This window comes from Phascolarctos cinereus, unplaced genomic scaffold, assembly GCF_003287225.1.
Source record: "Phascolarctos cinereus isolate Bilbo 61053 unplaced genomic scaffold, phaCin_HiC Scaffold_5;HRSCAF=322, whole genome shotgun sequence".
NCBI classification, from domain to species: Eukaryota; Metazoa; Chordata; class Mammalia; order Diprotodontia; family Phascolarctidae; genus Phascolarctos; species Phascolarctos cinereus.
The window spans coordinates 250,299,147-250,322,353 of NW_027555958.1; the positions used below are offsets into that span (position 1 = coordinate 250,299,147).

A 23,207-nucleotide genomic window follows, 5' to 3' on the forward strand; every position below is an offset into this window, starting at 1 on the left:
TAAGATTTGCAGAGATAAGAATGCAGCAGCAAATTGCAATAAATAGTAGCAAATGTAAGATTCTTCCCAAAAGACTGCAGCAGAAAACTTCATTTCCCTAGTTTACAGCTTGGCTTATTTAGAGAATCCAACAGAAAGTAAGTGAATTGTCTTCTCTTGGAATTAATAGTGAAATTTCTGTAATCTCTGTTTTTTCCATTTGTTGCTTCACCACATGCAATGGGTGATAGAGTTCGTTGCTAAGGTTTTGTTTTGCTAAACCAATATTTACATTCTAACAATCGTTTGCTAATGATGATAATGTTAACTGCATCCTAAAGTTTTTATTTTTGTTATAGACTGTGAGAGAACACGGATAACTGATTAAGGTAAATTCAACTAGCTAAGAGATCAACTCTTCCCCATGGAAAAGTGCTTGGGAGCACAGAGCATTTTATGAATTCTATTTGCAATTTGTATGTATGTGTGTATTTTAGGTTGTGCAGAGAAAGGAAGCCAGATAGAACTGAGACCTTTGCTCTAACATGAATCTTTCATTAACTAGACTAGTACACATAGTGATAAGTATAGCCAAAATAGCTAAGACCAAGGTTAAAAAGATCCCGGCAGGCCTAGTACTATTAGATTTAGGGGAGCTGAAGACTTAACAGCTGCTGGATGTCAGACACTTACTATTTGTATGACCCCCGGAAAGTCACTTAACCTCTGTTTGCTTCAGTTTCTTCAACTCTAAAGGGGGATAATAATAACACCTAACAGCTCAAGGCTGTTATGAACATCAAATTAGATATCTGTAAAAGCACTTAGCATAGTGCTTAGCAGGGTAGGCAACATTAAATGCTTATTCCCCTTAATTCTAGTACCTCCTCTCTCTTGATTATTTCCAATTTATCCTGTATATAGTATATCCTGTATTTATACAGGATATATTATATCCTGTATATGCTGTATATATTTCCAATATATGCTATATATAAAGGGGCTTGAGCCCCTTTGAAATGCTGGGTGAACCTCAAAATAAGCTGAGTGGGAGCATTCTTCTGTTTATAATTGATAAGGACCAGGCACCTTGAACCCGACACTATCTTGATTAAGGGCACTTCTCTTGTCTTGTTTCATGGACTCTATCTTGTTATGACATTCTCTTATTTATGACACCGCCTTGTTTATGGCTGACAGAAACCAGACATTTTGGGGCACCCTCTTGTTCTCTGGAAACTATACTTTTGGCTGACGAAGGACACAGGCCTCCTGAGTCAGGGGAAAGGGAGGACGTATGGGCATGTAACCTGGGCAGCCTAGCCCCAGAGTGAGCTCATTTCTTATGAACTCCCATGCAAGGATGAATGCATGTCCACCACTTTGAGAGAAATAAACACACCCCACAACCTAAATGTTGAGGTTTAGGGGTGCAGGGACCCCAAAACAGCAACACTCAGTCCTGCCAGAATGAATTCGACCTATGCCTTCTTTCAGCCAAAGACAAGATTTATTAAAATACCAATAGAGAATGGGAGTGATTCTAACAATCCACCAGACTTCAAAGGAATGTAAACATTGGCTAGACTCCTACGGAATCTGAGCACCTTAATGATGTCCAAGATGTATCTTATATACAGAAAGACTGCGAGAGGGATCTAGGAATGGCCAAGTAGTCTGGGGTGACTGGGAGGGTAGAATGGGGTCTAGATAGGATCAAGAGTGGGAAGTGGTGGAGGTGAGGAGGCAATGGGGAGGTAACAGACCATGAGAGGTAACAGAATTGGGAAATTGGGCGTAGCCACAATGAAAGGCCAGTTGAGAGGATTATAGCCTCAAGCTAACACCAGAAATTTAACCATGTGGGAAAGTCCAGGTCTTTTCATTTTTGGGGTCCAGATCCCAAAAACATGGTCTTTTCCTTTTAGGGGTTCAGATCCCATTCCCATCTTAACTCTGTCTTTCTTAGAACTAACTGGCAGATTGACAATAACTTGTTTATACGTAGTTGTTTGCATTAGACTGTGAGTTCCTGGAGATCAGGTACTTCTCTTTTGCCTTTCTTTGGAAAGCCAACAATTAGCACTGTACGTGGAACATAATAGGTGCCTAATAAATGTTTATTGACTGACTGAGTAAAGCTCTCTTGCCCACTTTATCCATCATGATCTAACTGCCAACCCTCTAAGAGACCTCTCCATCTCAACCAAGGTCCATGTGGCTGTTTTTGTATTCATGTGATGAGGGAAAAACACCAACAATCTAAGTACTTAGCTCCCTGAGCTAACCAAGTTTCCGGTCTAACTAGTCTAACCTGCATAGAGGGAGGGGTTAAGATATGCTCTTACCACAGTATAATTCTTCTTCTGCCCTACCACATTGTGACCTCCTTAAAATATGGGAGACAGATTTTTCCAGGGGGGTTGTAAGGTCAGAGCTGGTGTATGTTGAGGAAAGTTAAGTAATAAAACTACTTTTGCATATATGGGTCATTTTCTTTCTTCTTTGACCATTTTGTAATGTAGTTCTAGTAGTGGTATTGTTGGGTCAGTCAAAGAGTATGTATGCATGTTTAGTAAATTTGGGGAGCATAGTTCCAAATTGCTTTCATGAATGTTTGGACCAATTCACGGCTCCATCACAGTGCATCAACATACCTGTTTTCCCACAGACTTTCCAACATTTGGCATTACCCTTTTTTTTTGGTCAACTTTGCCTGCCTAATAGATGTGAAATGGAAATTGAGTTGCTTTAATTTTTTTTTTTTTAATATGGCTATTGATAGCGTGGGTTTCTTCTTTTGAAAACTGTCCATATCCTTTGACCATTTATCCATTGGGAATATCTGTGGCTTTCTCAAGGAATTTATCTGAGAAAGGGAGGACAGATGTAAGAGGTAGCTAGCCCAAATGGTAGATTAGCCTATAGTTTTTTTGTGTTTTGGGTGGGGGGGGTTGGTTTTTTTTAAGATGGGGAAACAATAGTGTTATTGTAGGCAACCAGTAAGAAGCCAGTAAATAGGCAGAGATTCCATAATCAGTTTCCTATAGCTTTAATTCAAGAGCATGTGAATGAAAGCAAAATGGAGCAGATTGTGGGAGTAATACAGGGTTAGAAGTTGTCAAGGCAGGATTTTAGATTGGACAGAGTCAAGAGATTAAAGTGTAACGTTGAACTAGTTCACCAAGGAGTCCAGATAGGAAAAGAAGGAATACATAGCCAGCTCAGGAGTGATATTGGCCTGGGAAAGTTCTGCCAGGTGGCAGTGATGGAAGTCACTTAAGTTTGAAAATCAAGATTAGAGTGTCTTAAGGCATAGGAAAAGATGAAATAATGATTATGATAAAGGAATTTGAGAGCTTATAAAATGGAACTAGAACACTGTGATGATTAAAAAAGTTCCAAGAGACATAGTTTCTGGGTAATTTAATCACTTTATTAATAAGGCCAGCATATTTATTAATAAAAAGATGGTCATTTGGCCATCTCTTTTAGACTGAAGATCCCTCATGGTGGTGGGCTCATAGTTTATATACCCTTTGAAGAGCAGGTGTTCCTGATGGGTGGCAATCAACTCTGATTAGTTAACAATGAGAAAATGAATATTACAATAGGGGGTGGGCTTTATTAAAATGAGGGTCTTGGGGTATGTGACTTGGATCACCCAAATTTACCTATTCATTCATTTATTTACAACTGTGATGTATGAAAAGTCCAAGAGACATAATTTCTGGGTAATTAATAATTTTGACTAGCAAATAATTAATAAAAGGATGGTCATTAGGCTTTCTCTAGTAAAGGAAACAGTAATGATGGAGGCCTCTCAAGGCTTATATGCCTTTGGGAGAGTGACTGGTCCCAATAGGTGGGAATCAACTCTGATTGGCTAACAATTAATGAGAAAATGACTATTATAATGAGAGGTGGGCCTATTCTAATGAAGGCCTGGGGGACGTGACTTTGACTGTGTCTCTCTTAATCCTCTCCACCCAGACAGTTGGGTGGGATTCCAACCAAATATGTACCCCAAGGATTTGGGCAATCTTATCTATCAGCAATGACTTTCAAAGATTGGCTACATAATCTACAGGGGTTTATTTCTGAATAAGGAAATAGAAAGGGGAAACATTAATCTCAATTAATAATTGGTTGTTAATATAAGAGAGAAATAATTTCTCATAAATATGGATTGAATTTATGCCACAAAGCACCCAAACCTAAGCCTTCCACTTTGAGGGAGACAAAATTAGAGAAATTTGAAAGGAACCCCAGTGTCATCTTGAATGATGCCTGGGCACGTTTTGGTTTTGAACTGCTACTTGGTGGTTGACTGAACCATAGATTTCCAGCGGGAAGAGACTTTGGGGATCATTTTTTTTTCTCCAGGTGAGAAGACTCAGGGACTGACTGCTTCTCCCATCTCTCCAGCCCTAGGTTATCTATCTATCCTCAGCCCCGAACCGGTTTGCAAAGCGGTGGCCTGATTTTCCAGACTTCCCTCCCGATTTCTTTCTCAATGAACACCTGCTTTAGGAAAGGCCGGACACTGGCTCCCTGGACTGACCAGGGTTTGAGAATCTGATGCCCCGGATCTCTTCAGTTAACGAAACTGAGGATGGACAGAGGGAAAGCCTGGGAGCTCTGGATCCTGGAGAAGAGATGGGGCTAGATGGGGAATGGGGTAGTGGAGTCCTGGCTCCCTAAGCCCGGCAGCGACTGGAGCGGCAGAATCCGAGAGGGTTGAGGGGGCATGGGGGGGGGGGAGAAAAGCCCCCAGGATCCCTGGGCTTGCATTTTCATATCTCCAGTTTCCAATGCTCCGGGTGTGCCCTGAGGTTCCTTCCTCTTCCTCATCCTCTCCCCACACACCCCCTCACCCCGCCTCCCTTTCCCTTTCCTGCGCATTCGCTCAGAACAGGTTTGCACAAGAGGAAGTCACCTGCCAGGGCTTGGAAGGGTAATTCATTTCCTTTGCTTTTCCTGAATCCATCTCTTCCAGGTTGCCTCTCTTGCTTGCTCTCCCTCCCCTAACGACCCCCCCGCCCCGCAACAAGCTGTCTACATCGAGCTCCCCTCTACCCTTTGGTTCTGGAGGGAAATGAATGGAAAGAAAGAGTAGGTGGGAGGGCTTAGAGCACCCAAGATTCCAGACTCTTGTATTTTAATTTTCTAAGTCTTGAGGTTTGTGCGAGCAGAAGCAAAGAGATGAGAACAAAAAGAAACGCTGAGCAACTGAAAAGTGGGACAGAGGCAACGAGAAATAAGCGAACAGAGACAGGAAGAAAAATACAGAAACAGAGCCAGACTAGCATGAAAGAGACAGACTAGAATGAGACAGGTAAGCAATATGTTTCTTTTTCCATAATAAGAGAATAGAGACGGGAAGAAAAATTTAAAAAAAAAAAAGACAGAATAGGATGAGACAGATGAACAACATGTTTGTGTATAGGAAAGAAAAAAAGTGTGTCGCCCAACGTGGGGCTCGAACCCACGACCCTGAGATTAAGAGTCTCATGCTCTACCGACTGAGCTAGCCGGGCTCCTGAAAGTATACCTTGACCCACATGTCCCAGGAGGCTAGGACTCTTGACTGGTTCAAGAAAACTTAATCTTTTTTTCTTCCACTCTGTTTATTTCTTTTGCGGGGCTCTCTAATTGCCACTGGTAAAGTGGGGGAGGAAGAAGCGGTAGGGTAACAAACACACAGAGAGAAACTATAACTTAAAAAATGGGGAAAAAGTCAAATAAAGTTAACTTTACAAAAAAAAAAAAGCCCAAAAACTTGTTTCCGCCCGGTTTCGAACCGGGGACCTTTCGCGTGTGAGGCGAACGTGATAACCACTACACTACGGAAACTAATTAGCGGCTTTCAGTTTCCCCCAAGGCCTAAGAAGCTACATAGCTATTCGCTATCGGTTTTCCAAGCCTAAAACTAATGCCGCTCTAAACTGTTCCCTGGGGGTTGTTTGTTTGTTTGTTTTCCCTCGGGTAAAGGGATTTTTTTTTTCCTTCATGGTACCTAGGACCCTCAGCCAAATGTCACTCCTGCTTTCGGGCCCACATTTCAATACACTTCAGTCCCGAAACTCGACTTCTTTGGAGTCTGAAATCTTGGGCGCTCTAAGCCGTCACACCTACTCTTTGGTTCCATTCATTCCCCTTCGCAAAGGTGCAGTGACCACGGACCCAACAGCCCTCGCAACTTTATGTCTTTTAGTCTTGCTTTTTTCAGATCCAGTCTCCTTCGGTGAGGTTCACTTTACAAGCGACTAACCTCCCCCAAAATTCCTCCTCGATGGAATCGTCCAGAGTCCTCCTAACCACAAAGTCCTTGGGCTAGAACGACCGGAAGCTTACAAGAACGCGGGCGTAAAACTTCCCTCTTGGTCTTCCCGTTCCCACAATTTCACTCCATTTCCGGTAACCGCCGGTTGTTGGTGCTGCCCAAGACCTCCGTGGGGGGTGGAGTGGCAACGGCGCTCGCGAAGTTCGAAGACGCTTCGACGGATGGCCTAGAGCGTCGCCCTTTCTATTTCCCTCCCCTCCCCCCCAACTGGTGTCTTCCATTCCGGGGGGGAGGGGGATATCCAACCAACGCTACGGCCCTGGCCTTCTTAAGTACCATAGAGACCCGGACTTTCTGTGCCCGCCCCCTTTTCCGTCTCCGGCACCTTACGGGAGCGCCGCTTTCTAGCTCACTTCCTGTTGGCTGAGGAGGCGAGAGCAAGAGAAGAGAGGAAAGGGAGGGGGCGGGGCAGCCCAAGACATTAGGAGCCAAGGAGGCCCGGGTGGAAGGAAATGGGCGTGAGAAGAGGCCGGAAGTAAAGCAAAGGATACAGGAAGTGAAGGGGAGGAGCTAGAGGCGAGGGGAGGGAGCCATATGAGGAGGGGGAAGGGGGAGTTAGGTAGGATTTGCATTCAGAACCCGGACAGGGCAAGCAGTCCGGAGGGCCCGAAATAGTACCGTTTCTCCCTTCAGCAGCGTGGGGCAGGGGGTGGGTGGGAAGAGCTATTTATCAATTAGGCTTTTAAATTAGAGCTCCTCTCTTCTTGGGGCTAGAAACTGTGTGTGTGAGTTTGTATGTGTGTGTGTGTGTACGCGCGTGTGCGCCAGTGTGTGGGGGGGGCAGGCCACCTCTGTGGCCCCCGTTGGGAGTGGGGAAGAGAAAGGGAGGCTGGTTGTAGAATCCAAAAGGAAGACCCTCCCTCTTGCCGGCCTCCCCTTTGTAACCCTTGGCATCTAACATCCTCCCTGGGTGACTTGAGACTAAGATGGCTGCCGTTGCCATGGCACCCAACCCAGTCCAGACCCTCCAAGAGGAGGCAGTGTGTGCCATCTGCCTGGATTACTTCACAGATCCCGTATCCATTGGCTGTGGGCACAACTTCTGCAGGGTGTGTGTGACCCAGTTGTGGGGGGGAGAGGACGAGGAGGAGGAGAGGGAGGAGGAGGAAGATGAAGGGGAAGAAGAGGTGGAGGCAGTGGGTGCCAGTGGTGGTTGGGACACCCCCATGCGAGAGGACGAGTACGAGGGGGATATGGAAGAAGAGGAAGTGGAGGAGGAAGAGGATGAGGAGTTTTGGACCAATAGCATCAATGGCCCTACCTGGGACAACATGGATTATGTGTGGGATGAGGATGAAGAGGAAGATTTGGACTACTACCTGGGGGATGTGGAAGAGGAGCTGAGGGGTGAGGAGGAGGAAGAAGATGAAGATGAGGAGGTGTTGGAGGAAGATGAAGAGGAAGAGCTAGAGCCCGCTACCCCTCCACCACCAGCCCCTGCTCCTAGGCGTAGATTTACCTGCCCCCAGTGTAGGAAGACTTTTCCCCGTAGGAACTTTAGACCCAACCTACAGTTGGCCAACATGGTGCAGGTAATTCGGCAAATGCACCCAGCTCCTCGAAGAGGAAGCCGGGGCAATGAACAAGGTGTGTGCCCCAAGCACCAAGAGGCTCTGAAGTTGTTCTGTGAGGTGGATGAAGAAGCTATCTGTGTGGTGTGCCGGGAGTCAAGAAACCACAAGCAACACAGTGTGGTGCCATTGGAGGAAGTGGTGCAGGAGTACAAGGTGAGAATGAGAAAAGGACAGGCCCAGGGTGGTGGAAAGGAGGCAGAGTCAGCCAAGGGTGGGTAGAAGAGGGTGACACTACCCTTTCCCTGCCAGATCTCATCCCCAATTCATTCTTATTACTTCAGCTTCATACTAGAGGAGAAAGATAAGGAAAGGCCTACCTAGAGAAATAGAAGCATAATAAATATCGAGAATAAGCATTTGCATAGTTACAAATATCTCATTTATCCTCCCAGCAACCCTACGGGATAGGTGTTTCACATGGGTAAAAACTGGGATAGGCTGACCTATTCACGATATTCTGGGCACAATGTCAGATCACCAGGGAGTAGAGGGAGTAGATTACTGCAGGTTAATTTTTTTTTTTGATAACCAAAGAAAACCCTGGCCCTGACAGTGATCCAGAGACTCCCTAGACACAGGGATGGAGAATTATAGAAATTTAGGAGAAAAACAAATTGGGGGAACACTTTAGGCTGAGAGTTAACTGATAACTATTCAGCTGTCAGGTGTAAAATCCAGAATAATTAATGAGGGTGGGGTACTCCTCAGACCCACACCTGCTTCCTTCTCCAGCCTTGCTGACCCTTATATACTAATTGAACAGGTTATACTATAAAGCAGGAGACAGACTTGTTGCTTCAACCTTAGCCTACCTTTTTTTTTTTCTGGTTGGCTTCTGATTGAGATCCCACCTTTGGATTCTGATTATAGATTGATTGGTTGACACCTCGTTTAGTTCTGGGCCTGGCTATGTTGTTGGACTTGTCAATAAAGAATTGATTGTATAACAGAATGTATTGTACATTGAGACCAAGTTGGGCCTATCTAATTCACAGGTCATGATCCCTGCACCCAACCTAGAACAGTAAACTGACAGGGATTAAGTCTTTTTATTTTTCCTTTGCATCTCCCTTACTACTTTGAACTGGGCTCTCTACAATAGTATGTAAAATTTATGTCATTAGTATTGATATTGGTTCTGAGAATAAATTCAGTACTTGCCTATTCTCTCCAGGCATATCTCCCAGAAGAATCCTAGACCTGAATTTTAGTTCAATTGGCAATTTTTTTTGGGTTTCTTTTATTTGTTGTACTAGATACTGTATCAGAGTTTGGTTTGGGGGAGGAAAGAAATGGATGCAAAACACAACACATGATCCTTGCCCTTGACAGTCTTTGTTCCATCAAAGACTTGACAAATAGGAACTTATAAAAGTAGTTACAACCGATTGATAATTCTGAATTACTAATTTACTGTAGTTATTATAAGTTACTTCATCAAAACTTGTAAATGAAATTCCACTACTGAGAAAAATGCTTTACCTTCTTCATAGAATCTTCATTCTCTTTGACTTTGAGGACCACCAACAGAGTTTACCAGTAGTATTGATTAACCACTGGGATACTGAGGCAGAGGAGAGAGAAGAGGGGAGGAAAAATACGAGAATAGAGGATAAATGCAAATAATGTGGCAAGGGTTGAGCTATCAGTAGATTTTCATTGGCATCACCCATATGTTCTTGTCCTGGCCATGTAATAGGTTGTTGTGAAGAAAAAAATACCTCTCTGTTAAATTTGTTCATAAAGCATTTCTCATTTAGTCATCTTGAAAGTGAAAACTGGAGAGCTAAACTGTATCTGACTTCCTAACTCTTGTGCAGAAATTATCCTTCCATTCCTTTTACTCCTAACTTTAAATAACTCAAAACATCCCCATTAAAAATAAAACTGCAAACCTAGGGCTTGGCAGCCTTTTAAAGAGTTGTGTCAGGGTCTTTTCCCTTTCTTTCTGGCATGGTGGGAGGAAATGTATGTTTGTTTAGGCTGCTGACTTTCTTAAAAGAGCAGAGAAGCCATATGATTCCAATGGTGACAAAGACTGTAGATTTCCAACCCTGCATAAAGGTAAAAGTTCCAGTGGTTTGATGAAGAAAAGGAGTAAGAGGTAAATGTATATGCGGGACACCTTTTTTGCCCATTTGTGGAGAACATTTTTTTTTCATTGCCCATTAAGGGAGATTGAGTATTCTATCTAATGATATACTCATTACAACCCAATTGAACAAACAAATATGCTTGTCCCATTCCTACCATTCACATGTAACAGGCCAAGCTGCAGGGTCACGTGGAGCCATTGAGGAAGCACCTGGAAGCTGTTCAGAAACTGAAGGCCAAGGAAGAGAGGAGGGTCACGGAGCTCAAGGCAGGTGGATGTGATTGGGAGGATGGGCACGGTCCAAGGCAAGAGTCCTGTATCTAGAGAGGACGGGTAGAGTATGAAGAAGCCAGACGCTGGTGTGATGAGGGGAATGGAAAAGGAGCTATAATGGGAGGTGGAGTGAAGTGGAGATCAAGGGCCAAATGCTGAGATCTCTAAAGGAGAATAGGAATTCACTGTAGGAAATGTGATACTAGGAGAGTCTTCGTGAGGAAACTGGGGAGGAGTAATTAGAGAAGAGAAAAAGCAATAAAAAATAAAACCTAAGGGGTGGAAGGGGCCTTGGAGATCATCTGGTCCAGCTCACCTGTTTTACCAATGAGGAAATTGAGGTTCAAAGAAAGTGAATTGCCCATGGTCACAAATATGGCCGTAACAGAACTGGGATGAGAAACCAGGGCTTCTGGACTCCTTAGTGAGTATTCTTTCACATGTTACTTAGAACAAGAAACTTTGGATTTAGTGTCCCATGGTGAGGGCTAGGAATAGGGGAGAATAGTAAAAGTGAACTCTTAGTATGTGGATGACCAAGTGACCCCCTCACCCCTTTTTATCCCTCCTAGAGTCAGATGAAGACAGAGCTGGCAGCAGTAGCATCAGAATTTGGAAGATTGGCACGGTTTCTGGCTGATGAGCAAGCTGGGCTAGAACGGCGCTTACGGGAACAGCACGAGGCCCAGTTAGGACGAGCAGGAGCCGCAGCGGGGCGGCTAGGGGAGCAAGCCACACAGCTAAGTCGACTGCTGGCCGAGGCACAAGAAAGAAGCCAACAGGGGGGACTTCGGCTGCTCAAGGTGAGAGCAACTTCAAATTCTATCCCATGTCTAGCTATCCAGGCCCTTGTTCTCTTCAATCCCAACTCTTCCCACCCTTCTGTTCTTTCCTCAGTCAACATTTATCAAGAACCTATTAAATATAATCCTTAACATGTATTTATTTGTCACTCACTGGCAGCAATGTGCAGAGAATAACAGTCATGGTTCTTGCCCACAGGTAGCTTTCATTCTTAAGTTAGAAGAGACATTTATAAATGTGTTAATGTGGTCACATATTAAATTCTATAGGAATTCAGAGCAGGAAGCAGTTTAGCCCTGGATGGTTCACATTCTATAGTTAGTTATTAGAAGGACCTTGAAGGTTGCTGTACTGGATCTGTACCTAATCTATGTGAATCCATAGAACCACAGAATTTCATAGTTGGAAGGGACTTCTAGTGTCCATTTTCGGTATCCAGTCCTTGATCAAAAATCTCCTTTATGATATATCTGACATTTAGCCTTTGCCTGAAGGCCTCCAATGAGAGGACACCCATAACTCACTGTGGTAGTCTATTCCACTCTTGGACGGCTCGAATTGCTAGGAAGTTTTTCCTCACATCAAGCCCAAATACCCCTCTTTGCAACTTCTCTTATACATCCTAGTTCTTCTCTCTAGGGACAAAAAGAACAAGTCTAACCTCTTTTTTTACCCAACAGACCTTCAAACACTTAAAGACAGCTATTACATCTCCTCTTAATTCTGTTTTCCAGGCTAAACATCCTCATTGTCTGTAACTGAACCTTATATAGCATAAACTTATTCTTAAACCCTATTCCATTTAATTAGATCACCTAGAAATGACTGGTTTGTGCTAAAAAGCATTCAAAAAAGACACATTTGAACATTAGAATTTACAAATTCAAAATTGTGAAATATGTCTGGCACAAGAACTGGGAATAAAAATCTATATAGTCCTACCTCCTCAATGGATATGTCTGTTCAGAAAAATCTTGTTAAAAAGGAATATAGTAGAAGGGAACAGAAGGAGTTGTTCCATAAGAAGAGTTTTTTTTAGGTCACACTGGAATCCATAGGAATCAAACTTTTTCACTTGAGTTGGTAGGTATAAGGCCTGTTTCCTAGCATGTCTGTAGTTTGGCAGATGGGAACTACTGAAGTGCAAAGAAAAATTTAATTTCACTCCACAGATATATATTGAATCTTTATTGTTTTCAAGGCACTGTGCCCTAGGTTCTATTGGGGATAAAAAGATGAATGAGACATAATCCCATTCACAGATATGGAAACAGTGGAAGTAGTAGTGTAGTAAAGGGAAGAAGACATGTTCCCAAGTATATAAGATACAAAATAGAGGGTAAGAATTCATGAAAGGTGTATGCAAATATATATATATATATATATATATATAATATATATATATATATATATATATATATAAAAAGAAAAGGTATGTATATAAAGAGTTCAAAGAAAGACAATCATTACTGGTAAAGCAGAATTAGGAAATGTTTTAGGGAAGAAGTGACTTGTAAGGCTGACCTTGAAGGATAGGTAGGATTCTGACTGGTTGGCATGTAGGAGGTATTCCACAGGTGTAGAAGTGGAAAAAATACAGGGCATGTTTGGGTAATAGCTGGTCCATTTTGATTAAATCAAGTGTGAGATAAAACTGGTAAATTAGAACCAGATAGTGAAGGGCCTTGAACATCAAGTGAAGGAGTCTGAACTGAATTCATTGCATCAGGAAGCTGCAGAACGTTTGTGAGCAGAGGGGGTCACACAGTCAGGACCTGAAGTAGAGAGATTGATCTGGTTTCATTGCATGAAATGCATTGAAGAGGAGAAAGACTAGTGTAGAGGCTGTTTTAATAGCATAAATGAGAAATAATAAAATCCTGGACCAGAGATAGTGGAGTGGAGAGGAAGCTATGTATAGAACAGTGACTCCCAAAGCAAAACTGATTAGGTGGGCATGAAGAGGAAGAATGAGGAGTGAAAAATTACTGAAAAATTCCAAGAGGGCCCCCTCTGACCCCTCCATGGTGGCACAGCTGACAGGCATAGGTCAGTTGAGTAGCAGGTCTGGAGGAAAATTAAGTTCTGTTTAAGACAGGTTGTTTGAGGTAGCAGAAGAACATCAGGCAGGCCTAGTCCCTGAGGGCAAATGGGGCATGGACCCGAGTTTGAGAAGTCATTAGATGGAAGTAATATTTTAAACTATGGGAGGAAAGGGCCTCCTTTATTCATCAGTGCCTTTCATTTATTTCTCCAAGAAGCACTGGTATTGGCTCATTGATTCCCCCATTTGAGTTTTTGCTGCCACTTCCTTCTGGGTCTTAGTTACCTAATAAGTATTTATTAATTATTTCTTAACTATTAGGCTTTTCAAGGTGCTTACCATGTCAGTTACACTTCACTTGCCCACCAAAGAGCCATTAAAGCTTGTCTTTGACCCTGAATGAAGAAGAGTCTCCTGTCTGACCTTCAACAACTTCGTCTGTTTTTCCTTCATTGACGTTTGTTTGGGGCCAACCTCTGCCAGACTATGGGATGCTAGGTCAGTCACTTAGCTTTTCAGTTCTGTAGGCAGCTCTCTGAGAATGCAAGTTGCCAGAACCATTGCTGATCTGCATTAGTACAAGGAGTTTCCTCAACAGTAGTTGTCTACATCTAAGATGTCAAACTCACAACCCAGGCCATGGCCTGAATCAGATTAAAATGTAATTAGGAAATGTTTAACAAAATAAAAATGCCATACAACGTATATAATGTTTACTTATGGTTTTCTAAGTCAATGTGTGGCCCACAGGGATCCATTTCTGTTTGAGTTTGACACCATTGGTCTACAATGAAATCACAGGTCTGGTCCTCAAAAAGAGGCAGTATGGTATTTTGTTTGTTTTTTGGTGAGGCAATTGGGGTTAAGTGACTTGCCCAGAGTCACACAGCTAGTGAGTATTATGTGTCTAAGGCCAGATTTGAACTCGGGTCCTCCTGACTCCAGGGCCACTTACCTGCCCCCAGCAGTATGACATTAATTAAAGGTAGGAACACTGAATTTGAGTCATAAGACCTCTGTTTGAGTCCTGGCTCTGGGACTAACTAGCTATATGGCCATGGGTTAGCTCATCTCTAAACTCTGTAAAATCCTATAAAATGTGTATATAATGGCTATACTTGTCACTTCACAGAATTCTTCTTAGGAAAGTGTTTTATAAGCTAGCAAGTGCTATATAAATACACTCTGTATTATGGGATGTGGTTATCTGCAGCTTTCAGAGTGTTTTGTCTGTAAAGTCTTCATGGATAAGATGGAACTGGAGCTATGTGTGAAGAATAGCTGGGATTTAGGTATGTGGAGATGAAGAAAGAGGACATTTCAGGCATAGATGACAATAAGAGCAATGGACTAGAGGCAGGAATGAGTTTATTGGGGGTAACAGCAAATAAACCAGCCTCATTGATGCCAAAAGTAGCTTGTCGAAGTAGTTTTTAAATATGATTGGATAGTAGAACCTGATTATGAAAGACTTTGAAAGCTGCATGGAAGCAAAATTGTGAGGCTATAATGGATTTGAAGATTATCTAATTCAAATCTTTCTTTCCCCCTTTTTTTTAAACAGATGAATCATTAGATACTCTGGGGGATTAAATAGTTTGCCCATAGTTAGTGGCAGCTTGAACTAGAACCCAGGACCTCTTGACTTAGTTTCTTGTTCCTTTATACTCCTCAGTACTTATAGGATAGTGATATGATAAAAATGGTATTTTAGGAAGATTAGTCTAGTGTTTTGCTATATAGAATGAACTGAATTGGGGAGAGACTGACTGTAGAGACCAGCTACAAGGCATTTATAGTAATCCTAGACCTCAGGGCCTGGAATAGGGCAGGAACAGTGACAATGAAGGAGTCTGAGAGGTACTTTTTAAAGAAGGGGGTATGGGAGACTTTCCACAAATTGGCTGTAGGGATTGCAGGAGAGGGAAGGATCCAGTATAATTTCACTGATTTGACACTGCCCTTCCTTCTTAAAATAAGTTTGTGATAGATATCTTTTGTTTTTATGTCACAGTTATTTCCCAATATACACCTCCACCTTATTGATTAATCCCTATAACAAAGAAAAACAGTCCTCAAACAGCTGACATAGGGACCAAATCTGACAATACATGTAGCATTGCACACCCATTCTTCCCTACCTCTCCTGAAAAAGGTAAAGTCATAGTATCATAGATTTGAAGTCCAGGGACCTTAGATGGTATCTAATCCAACCCTGATGTTCACAGATGAGGGAGCTGAGAGAGGCTGAGTGACTTGCTCGTAGTAGCAGAGCTGGGATTTGAACCCTGGTCCCTCAGCTCCAAATTCAGTACTCTTTCCACTGTAACATGATGCCTACTTAAGTTTCCTTATTTGTTTCCCAGAACTAAGATTAGTCATTACAATTATATCCTTCCAGTTTTCTCTTTGTTTACATTGTTGTTGTCGTTAGGTATATTCTGCATCTCTTCCAGTTCTCACTGAATTTCTTTTAACTTGTTCCTCCTCACGGTGCCAATAAAATTCCCTTACGTTTATATGCCCCCAACTTGATTTCCAGTCTTCTGATCCTACAAAAAGTGCTGCTCTGAGTTTGGGGCTTGTGCCTAGCAGTGGATTTCCTCCCTCCCTCCCCTTTCCTCTTCTGATCTTTCTCCTGTCTGACTACTGCTTCCTGGTCTCTTCATCTCTTTTCTGCCTCCTCCCCCATATGGAGCTCCCAAAGGCTCTCACCTGAGCTCTTTTCTCTTCCCCTTGTCAGTTTCACTCTTGCCTGTGACTTCAGTCATCTTTTATATTTGTGACTCCCAAAGCCACATATTCAGATTTTTCTGATTTTTTTTCCGGATTTTTCTCTATTCAGCAGGCCTTCATTTCCAGCAGCCTTCTAGGCAATCCTAGCTATTGATACCTTAAACTCAACATTGAGTTTAAAACTGAACTTGTAATCAGTCCCCTCTTCCCATCCTCTGCACAATTTTCTGATTTCTTTTTCTCTGATTTCCTTTTTATGGCCCCACTGCTCTTCTAATCATCCAGACTAAAAACCTGGGAATTGTCTTTGACTCTTGACTCTCACTCATTGTCCGGCAGTCACCAAATCCTGTCAGTTCTGTCTCCAAAGTACTTCTCCTGCCATCTCCTCCTCTCCATCACGCTGCTTACACTTCAGCCCTTCTGGGCTTGGAATGTTAATTGTAATAGTATTTCTGTCTAGTGGCCTTGCCTCTAGTCCCTCCCTCCTCCAATAAACCCTTTGCTCAGCTTCCTAATACCCAGGTCTGACCCTGTCACTCCTCTTCTCAGGAACATTTGAAGGCTTTTTGTTGCTTGTAGGATAAATTGCAGACACCTTAATTTACAAATATAGCACTCCACAGTCTAACCACAGTCTTTTTTTCCAGCCTTATTTCACATTTTCTCCCCTTCATATAATCTACAGTCTAGAGAAATTGGACTAGTAGCTGTCCTCCAGTCTTATTCTGCCCTTTTTTTCCCCTCCATGTATTTGCATAGGCCACCCCCTAAGCCTAGAATGTACTCCATCTGCCTATTGAAATCATTCTCTTCTCTCAACGTCCCGTTTAGTTGCCACCTCCTCTATGCCTTCTCCCCACCTATTTTTCTTCCTTCAGCCTAGATGGCTGCTGGAAATGAAGGCCTGCTGAATAGAGAAAAATGCCTATCCCCACCTCTCCTCCCTTCTACTTCTACTTTTCCTCCTCAGCTAAAATAAGTTCTCCTCACATTTTTCTTATGTACTTTGTCTGGATCTCTTCTGTATATTCTACCTTACATTATGCATATTTGTATAAGTATTTTATTTTCCTCTCCCCTTCCTCCTCCCCCCCATAGTAAGCTCTTTGAGAGCAGGGATTATGCTTTTTTTTTTTATCTTTGTATCTTTATACATAGTAACTGCTTAATAATTATTGAATTGAGTAGAATCTAGGATCCCCAAAGAATGATAGTACTTGTTGACAGAAATAAATATACTGAAAGAATAGTAGAGGGCTATGAACAGTTTTGATATTTCCTCACATTTAGGAGGCAGAAGGAAGAAAAATTACTATTTTTTTTTTTTGGCTAGGCAGTGGGATTAAGTGACTTGCCCAGGGTCACACAGCTAGTAAGTGTTATGTGTCTGAGGCCAGATTTGAACTCAGGTCCTCCTGAATCCAGGGCTGGCGCTCTATCCACTGTGCCACCTAGCTACCCCGCAAGGAAAAAAAATTATTAAAGGAGATGAAGGAGTATCAAAAAAGGAAGACCATAGTATCACAAAAGCCAGGGGAATAAACAGTTTCAAGAAATGTCATCAGCATTAAAAGTCAAGGAATGATGTCATCTGAACTTCACAAGTAGTGGCTTTAGAGTAGTTTCAATAAATTTGTAGGGACAGAAACTAGAGTACCAAGTTAAATGTCAAGTGTGAAGCCAACAGATGTCAACCCATGTTTGAGGAGTTGGGCAGAGAAGGGAAAGATTGGATGCAAAAGAAGAATAGTTGGATCAACTAAAAGGCACTTTCTTAAAAGGCACAAAGGAAAGGAGAATATGGAAAAGGAGTAGGTGGTGTTGAGGGGAAATGGAGTGTAGCATTTAGACAGATTATATTTACAGAAAAGGGAGCTTCCTTTGAGAAGGGAAGAAAGTGCAACTTGATAGATGTATGGACTGTGTCCTTTATTCTCATTTCAGGATTAGACTAGATAATTTCCAAGATCCCATTCATCCCTGACATTCTGTAATATATTGATCTAAATGCAGTAGTACAGAGGGGAACTCTTAACCAGATAAACTTTGCAATTCAAGGGGCAAAGTCATCCACTAAGTGAGGGTGGACAGTTGGAAGTTTAAAGTTACATGAAGTAACTACTTTGGGTATATTGGAAGTATATTAAAGAGTCAGAGATGAATAAAAGAGTTACCAGAGAAATAGATAACAAAGTCAAGACATAAGGACAGCATAACACTTAATGGGGGCCAAATCTTAAAGGTTGTGTTGCTTTTAGAAATTCTCCTTGACCTGAGAGCAGACAAATGGAATGATGATACTGGTATTGGGAGTCATGGATGATCAGAGACGGTCGGAGGGAAAGAGAGAAAGATAAGAGAGATACTAAACAGTCAGTTACCTCTGACAAATTTTTTGTCCCAAGACAGCTTTTCTCCAGTCCCCCAGCATATTTCTGGGCTACTTTCCCAGTATATACTTAGACTTGGACTATTAAAATGAATTTCCATTCCATAATATAATTAGGAAGATAAACCCACTGTTGTTAGGGTGGAAATCATAAAACACATTCTAAAGCAAATAGAAATGATACATTGGTGTTGTATCTTTTGGACTATACCTGTTACCACTTGCCTACATTATTGTGGATCTTAAAGGGATGGTTATCTTTCCAAAGTAGGAAAAGACTGGGATGATTCAACCTGAAGAGAATGGAGCCAGAGTCATTATGGAAACCGAATAGTGGACATGAGTGTTTGAAGGGTTATTGGCAGAATGAAAAGGAATAGAATTAAATTGTAGTAGGTGGGATATTAAGTCAGACTTGAGAAGAATTTCTGAACAGTAAGACCCTGGACCAAGTGTCCAAGAAAGGATGTGACAATCCTTTTTTTAGGGTTCTTTAAAGTTGAAAAAGACCCTCAGTGAATGGCATGACATGGGTTGAGTAACTGGAGGTATGGGGGTTGGACGAGATGAATTAAAACTCCTTCATTTTCTCAAATGTCCCCAAACCTGGCCCTTCTATTCTGGGCTGAAGATCTAGGGGATAAGGAAACCAACTGTGAAGGGCTGACTTTATCTTTCTTTCCCCTTCCTTACCCCCATTTTTTGTCTCTATTATTCTCAGGACATCAAGGAGACTTTTAACAGGTGAGTTTCTATCCCTCAAACCCCTGAATTCCACAGAACACAGATTTTTAACTAGGACCAAGGCATCTGGTTTCCTTGGCCCTGACTCTCCTACATACCCTGTTAACCCTTACCAGATATCTGGATCTTCCCTCATCCCCCTCCCTGGACCCACACATCTTGTCCCCAGCCCCTGAATCCTTGTCTTCCTTTCTCAGGACCCAAATGTCTATCTCCCAGCCCCAGTTCTCCTCCCCTATCTTTCCTTCTCTCTTCTGGACTTTAGTGTCCTATGTGTACCAACTTCTAATCCTCTCCCAGGTGTGAGGAGGTACAGCTGCAACCTCCAGAGATCTGGTCCCCAGATCCCAGCCATCCCCACAGTCATGACTTCTTGACAGATGCCATCGTGAGGAAGATGAGTCGGATGTTCTGTCAGGCTGCCCGAGGTACAGAGAATTCACAAATCACCTTTCCTCATTCGTCCCTGTACAATCTAGAGCCAGAGTTTGGGGAAAGTGTGTGTATATTGATAGAACAAAAGGGAAGACATATGGGTGATCTTTGGACTTGAATGTAGGCTAGGACCTAAGGGTCCTAGAAAAATGGTTAGAAGTTAGTGGATAGAACTTGGGGGCAGGATTACTGCTTCTTTGAAGGGAAGCAAGAATCCTGAGTCAAGACACCTAGGTATGGGAAAAGGGAAGAAATGGGACTGAAACAAGTGAACTTCGAAACCTCTCCTTTTCCTTCTCATTCCAGTGGACCTGACTCTGGATCCTGACACGGCTCATCCAGCCTTAGCCCTGTCACCAGACCGACGCGGAGTCCGTCTGGCAGAGCGGCGCCAGGAACTCCCTGACCACCCCAAACGATTTTCAGCCGAATGTTGTGTGCTAGGTGCCCAGGGATTCCGTTCTGGTCGGCACTACTGGGAGGTGGAGGTAGGGGGGCGGCGTGGCTGGGCTGTAGGAGCTGCTCGTGAGTCAACTCGTCACAAGGAGAAGGGGGGACCAGCAGGGAGTTCTGGGGGTGGTAGTGGGGATGCCACCCCATCTCGCCACCACCATCGTCGCAGAAGGCCCCATTTGCCCCAGCAGCCAATGTTTCAAAGGGAGGTGTGGTGTGTGGGCACCAATGGGAAGCGCTACCAGGCACAGAGCTCAACTGAGCAGACACCTTTGAGCCCTGGTGACAAGCCACACCGATTAGGGGTATACCTGGACTATGAGGCAGGACGGCTGGGCTTCTATAATGCTGAGACTCTGGGACATGTACATACCTTCTCAGCTGCCTTTCTGGGTGAACGGGTCTTCCCCTTCTTCCGGGTTATTTCCAAGGGCACCCGGATCAAACTCTGCCCCTAAAGCATCCCAGTGCTTATTCCCCCTCCCCCAAACTTCCCTTATCTTAGCAGGGGGTAAGGGTGGGTCCTCAAGCTGGGAAGGGTGGTTCTCTTCTACAACACCGCTCTTTCTCCTAGGTTCCCACCTCGGGTTTTCATTCTGCTACCTTCTCTGTCCTCTTATCCTTGTCTATATTTGGGTATGGGTCCCTGAAAGGGAAAAAATTGTTTAACAATCTGCTTTCCTCCTCCTCTATTATCTACCCTACCCATCTCCAATTCCACCTCTATTACTTATCTACCAAAATGAATTTTATTTAGGGAGAGGAGCATTTTGTTTTGTTTTTTGAATTGAGACCTTTTCCCTCCACACATATATACACCTATCAGCTATCCATAACAGAGGGGGATATATGGGGAGGTTAGGTTCCTGCAAGGTTCTTTGTCTCTCAGATCAGAACCATAATGGTTGTCACCTTCATGTTTTTCTTTTTCACCTTAGATGTCTCTGCCTCCTCCACTTCTTTTTATCCTGTTCTGCTGCTCACTTGCCTCCCACCTCCATTCCCCAAAGGGGAGTTTGTCACCAAAAATGTGACTCGTGTTCTCAGGCCCAGATTCCCCTTTCCCCTCCCTAGTTTGCAGCTTGCAGCATCCCCTACTTGGCGAGGCCCACTAGGGGAGGTAGGGATCTGTTTGATCCTTTGAGAAGAGTCTTGGGCATAGTCTCTATTTTTCTAGAACCCTCTACTTCCACTTTGGGGGCATATTCCAAGTTGGAGGTAACCCCCCCACACATTCACTATTTCTTAGCCTCCTGCCTTTCTCTCTACTGCTCTTTGGCTGAGGTTGGTTTGGGGGAAAATTGAGGGGTGCGAGTGGAATGGTGTGTAGAAATGGACAATAAAAGTTTACTGTTTCATCAGTTTCAGTGAGTAGTTTTATTTTGGTAGCTTCTGGGTGAAGATGCTGCCTCATTGGCTTAATTTCTTAACTTTCCCTTCTACCCTCCATCCCATTCCCTCCTTCCACCTTGTCATTATAGTTAAGCCCCTTCCAATGAGTAAAGTGCCATTCTGCACATGGAAGTAACTGGAGGAAACTGAGCTGTCACACATGGGTCCCAAGATTTAGGGAGGTGGCCCAAAAGATCCCCTTCTCATTACTTGATTTTGATCTTTGGATTTCCCTTTCCTCCTTTACCAGGCTCCACCTTGATCTCCTTGAGTTTTCTCTCTTAATCACTTCTGCTTCATACACCCTTTATCTTCTCTACCTGTATTAAGTGGGCATCTTTCTCACCCCTTCCCCTACAGGCTTTCCATTCTTTTTGATGCCTTTCCTTTTGCTGCAGCTTTCTACCCAGTCATCTTCACCATTGAAACAGCTTATCCTCCCCTCATACCTAAGATTTTCCTCCACTTAGAAACACCTCCCACTCCAGTTTAACACAAAGGGAACTAGATTAGCACTAACACCCAAGAACTAAAAGAAATAAACCATAAAGAAGATACAATTAACAAAACTTGTAAGAGCATTATTGATTGAGATGGAAAGAAGTCATCTAAGTCCAATGGTGTCAAGCTCAAGTGGAAATGCTGGCCACTAAATAAGCACCCCTGTGTTCCTGGAATGAGTTAGAAAACCACACATTAACATGTTCCATTGTGTTTTTATTTTATTAAACATTTCCTGGTTGCATTTTAATCTGGTCTGGCCACCTGTTTGACCCCACTGACTAGCCATTTTATAAATGAGCAAACAGGCACAGAAACATTTAAATGACTTAAGTCAAACAAAGCACTAATTCAAATCCAGGCCTCTACTACACTGTGCTAAGTCCTATGTACATTTGTCTGTAATGCTGCTTTTATTTCTTTTGCTACCTAGGTGTTCCTAACATTTTTATTTTCAACAGAGGTAGATGACTAAATATCATATTAATCCTTTCCCAATGAGTGTCAGGAAAATTTGGCATATCTGGTTTGGCTGGAGGTGTGTATGGCCATATCAATCAATAAACATTAAGCGCCTACTATATGCCAAGCACTGGGGATACAAAAAAGGGCAAAAGACAGTTGCTGCTCTCAAGGAGCTCACAGATCTAATAGGGGAGAAAACATGCAAACAAATACATACAAAGCTATATACAAGATAAATAGGAAATAATTTACAAAAGACACTACAATCAAGAAGATGGAAAGGGGAGTGTTCCAGGTATGGGGGGGGGGCGCACGCAGAAAAAATGCCCAGCCCATTTGATGTGCCCCTAGTGCTGTGTCAAAGGAAGCAGAACTCCCAAGTGTGCCCCTTTGAGGTTAAAATGAAACTGGAAAATGTTCAATTAAAAATACAACATAGATGTTAAATTTGTGATTTTCTAAGCCAATGTGACCTACAGGGATCCCTTTCTATTTTGAATTTGACACCACTGCTGTAGTGAATGTTGAGTGTTGCAGTTGCTTCTTGTTTTAAGAAGCAGAGCTTTCTTTTAGGTAGTCCTTGTAAAAAAAAAACAGTTCTTCCTTTTATTTGCAGTTTTTTTAGTTAGCTAAATTTGCAGTACTTTACTGGCAGGTGCTCATCTCTCCCAACTTTAGTTACTAAATTGAGGCTCTGCCCTCTGCTGCACTTGCTAGAGTATCAGCCCTACTTTGTTTCACTTTGAATCCCAGGCTGCTGACCTGAAATTACCTCACCATTAAGTCTCTAATGGATGGAGACCTAAAGAACACCTAGGCCTGAGGTGTTCTAGTCTGCGTAATGTCAACAATCTCTGGAATTTCCAAGTTCCCAGCCAATCCAAAGGCTTTCTTAATAAAACTGCTTTGCTTTTGGCTCTTGCTATGTCCCAACACAAAGCTTTGTTAGCTTCGGATGTCCCTGGTTGTGTTGG

General features: G+C 42.9%; 1 protein-coding gene and 2 non-coding genes across 6 annotated transcripts; 1 reads left to right on the plus strand and 2 right to left on the minus strand.

Moving 5' to 3' along the window:
* Window positions 1–80: 80 nt before the first annotated feature.
* Window positions 81–21,236, plus strand: TRIM41 (tripartite motif containing 41). 4 transcript variants are annotated; one of them, XM_020979204.2, is made up of 8 exons: window positions 4,870–4,936; window positions 5,154–5,317; window positions 6,212–8,052; window positions 10,166–10,261; window positions 10,840–11,070; window positions 18,965–18,987; window positions 19,288–19,415; window positions 19,729–21,236. In XM_020979204.2, the coding sequence occupies exons 3-8, from the start codon at window positions 7,252–7,254 to the stop codon at window positions 20,331–20,333; spliced, it is 1,884 nt and encodes a 627-aa protein (XP_020834863.1). In that variant the 5' UTR covers window positions 4,870–4,936; window positions 5,154–5,317; window positions 6,212–7,251; the 3' UTR covers window positions 20,334–21,236. The 4 variants fall into 4 exon arrangements, with proteins under 4 accessions (XP_020834864.1, XP_020834863.1, XP_020834862.1 ...); XM_020979205.2 differs by lacking the exons at window positions 4,870–4,936; window positions 5,154–5,317 and adding an exon at window positions 81–137; XM_020979203.2 differs by having other exon boundaries at window positions 4,903–5,317.
* On the minus strand, window positions 5,447–5,519 carry TRNAK-CUU (transfer RNA lysine (anticodon CUU)). Its single transcript has one exon. It is a non-coding gene; the product is annotated as a tRNA-Lys (tRNA).
* On the minus strand, window positions 5,763–5,835 carry TRNAV-CAC (transfer RNA valine (anticodon CAC)). The gene has a single exon. It is a non-coding gene; the product is annotated as a tRNA-Val (tRNA).
* Window positions 21,237–23,207: the final 1,971 nt, after the last annotated feature.

Coding starts and splice junctions, on each gene's coding strand:
- TRIM41 (XM_020979205.2), top strand. CDS start 7,252: ATGGCTGCCGTTGCCATGGCACCCAACCCAGTCCAGACCCTCCAAGAG. Junction 8,053..10,165: donor AAGTGGTGCAGGAGTACAAG/GTGAGAATGAGA, acceptor CACATGTAACAG/GCCAAGCTGCAGGGTCACGT. Junction 19,416..19,728: donor GTTCTGTCAGGCTGCCCGAG/GTACAGAGAATT, acceptor TTCTCATTCCAG/TGGACCTGACTCTGGATCCT.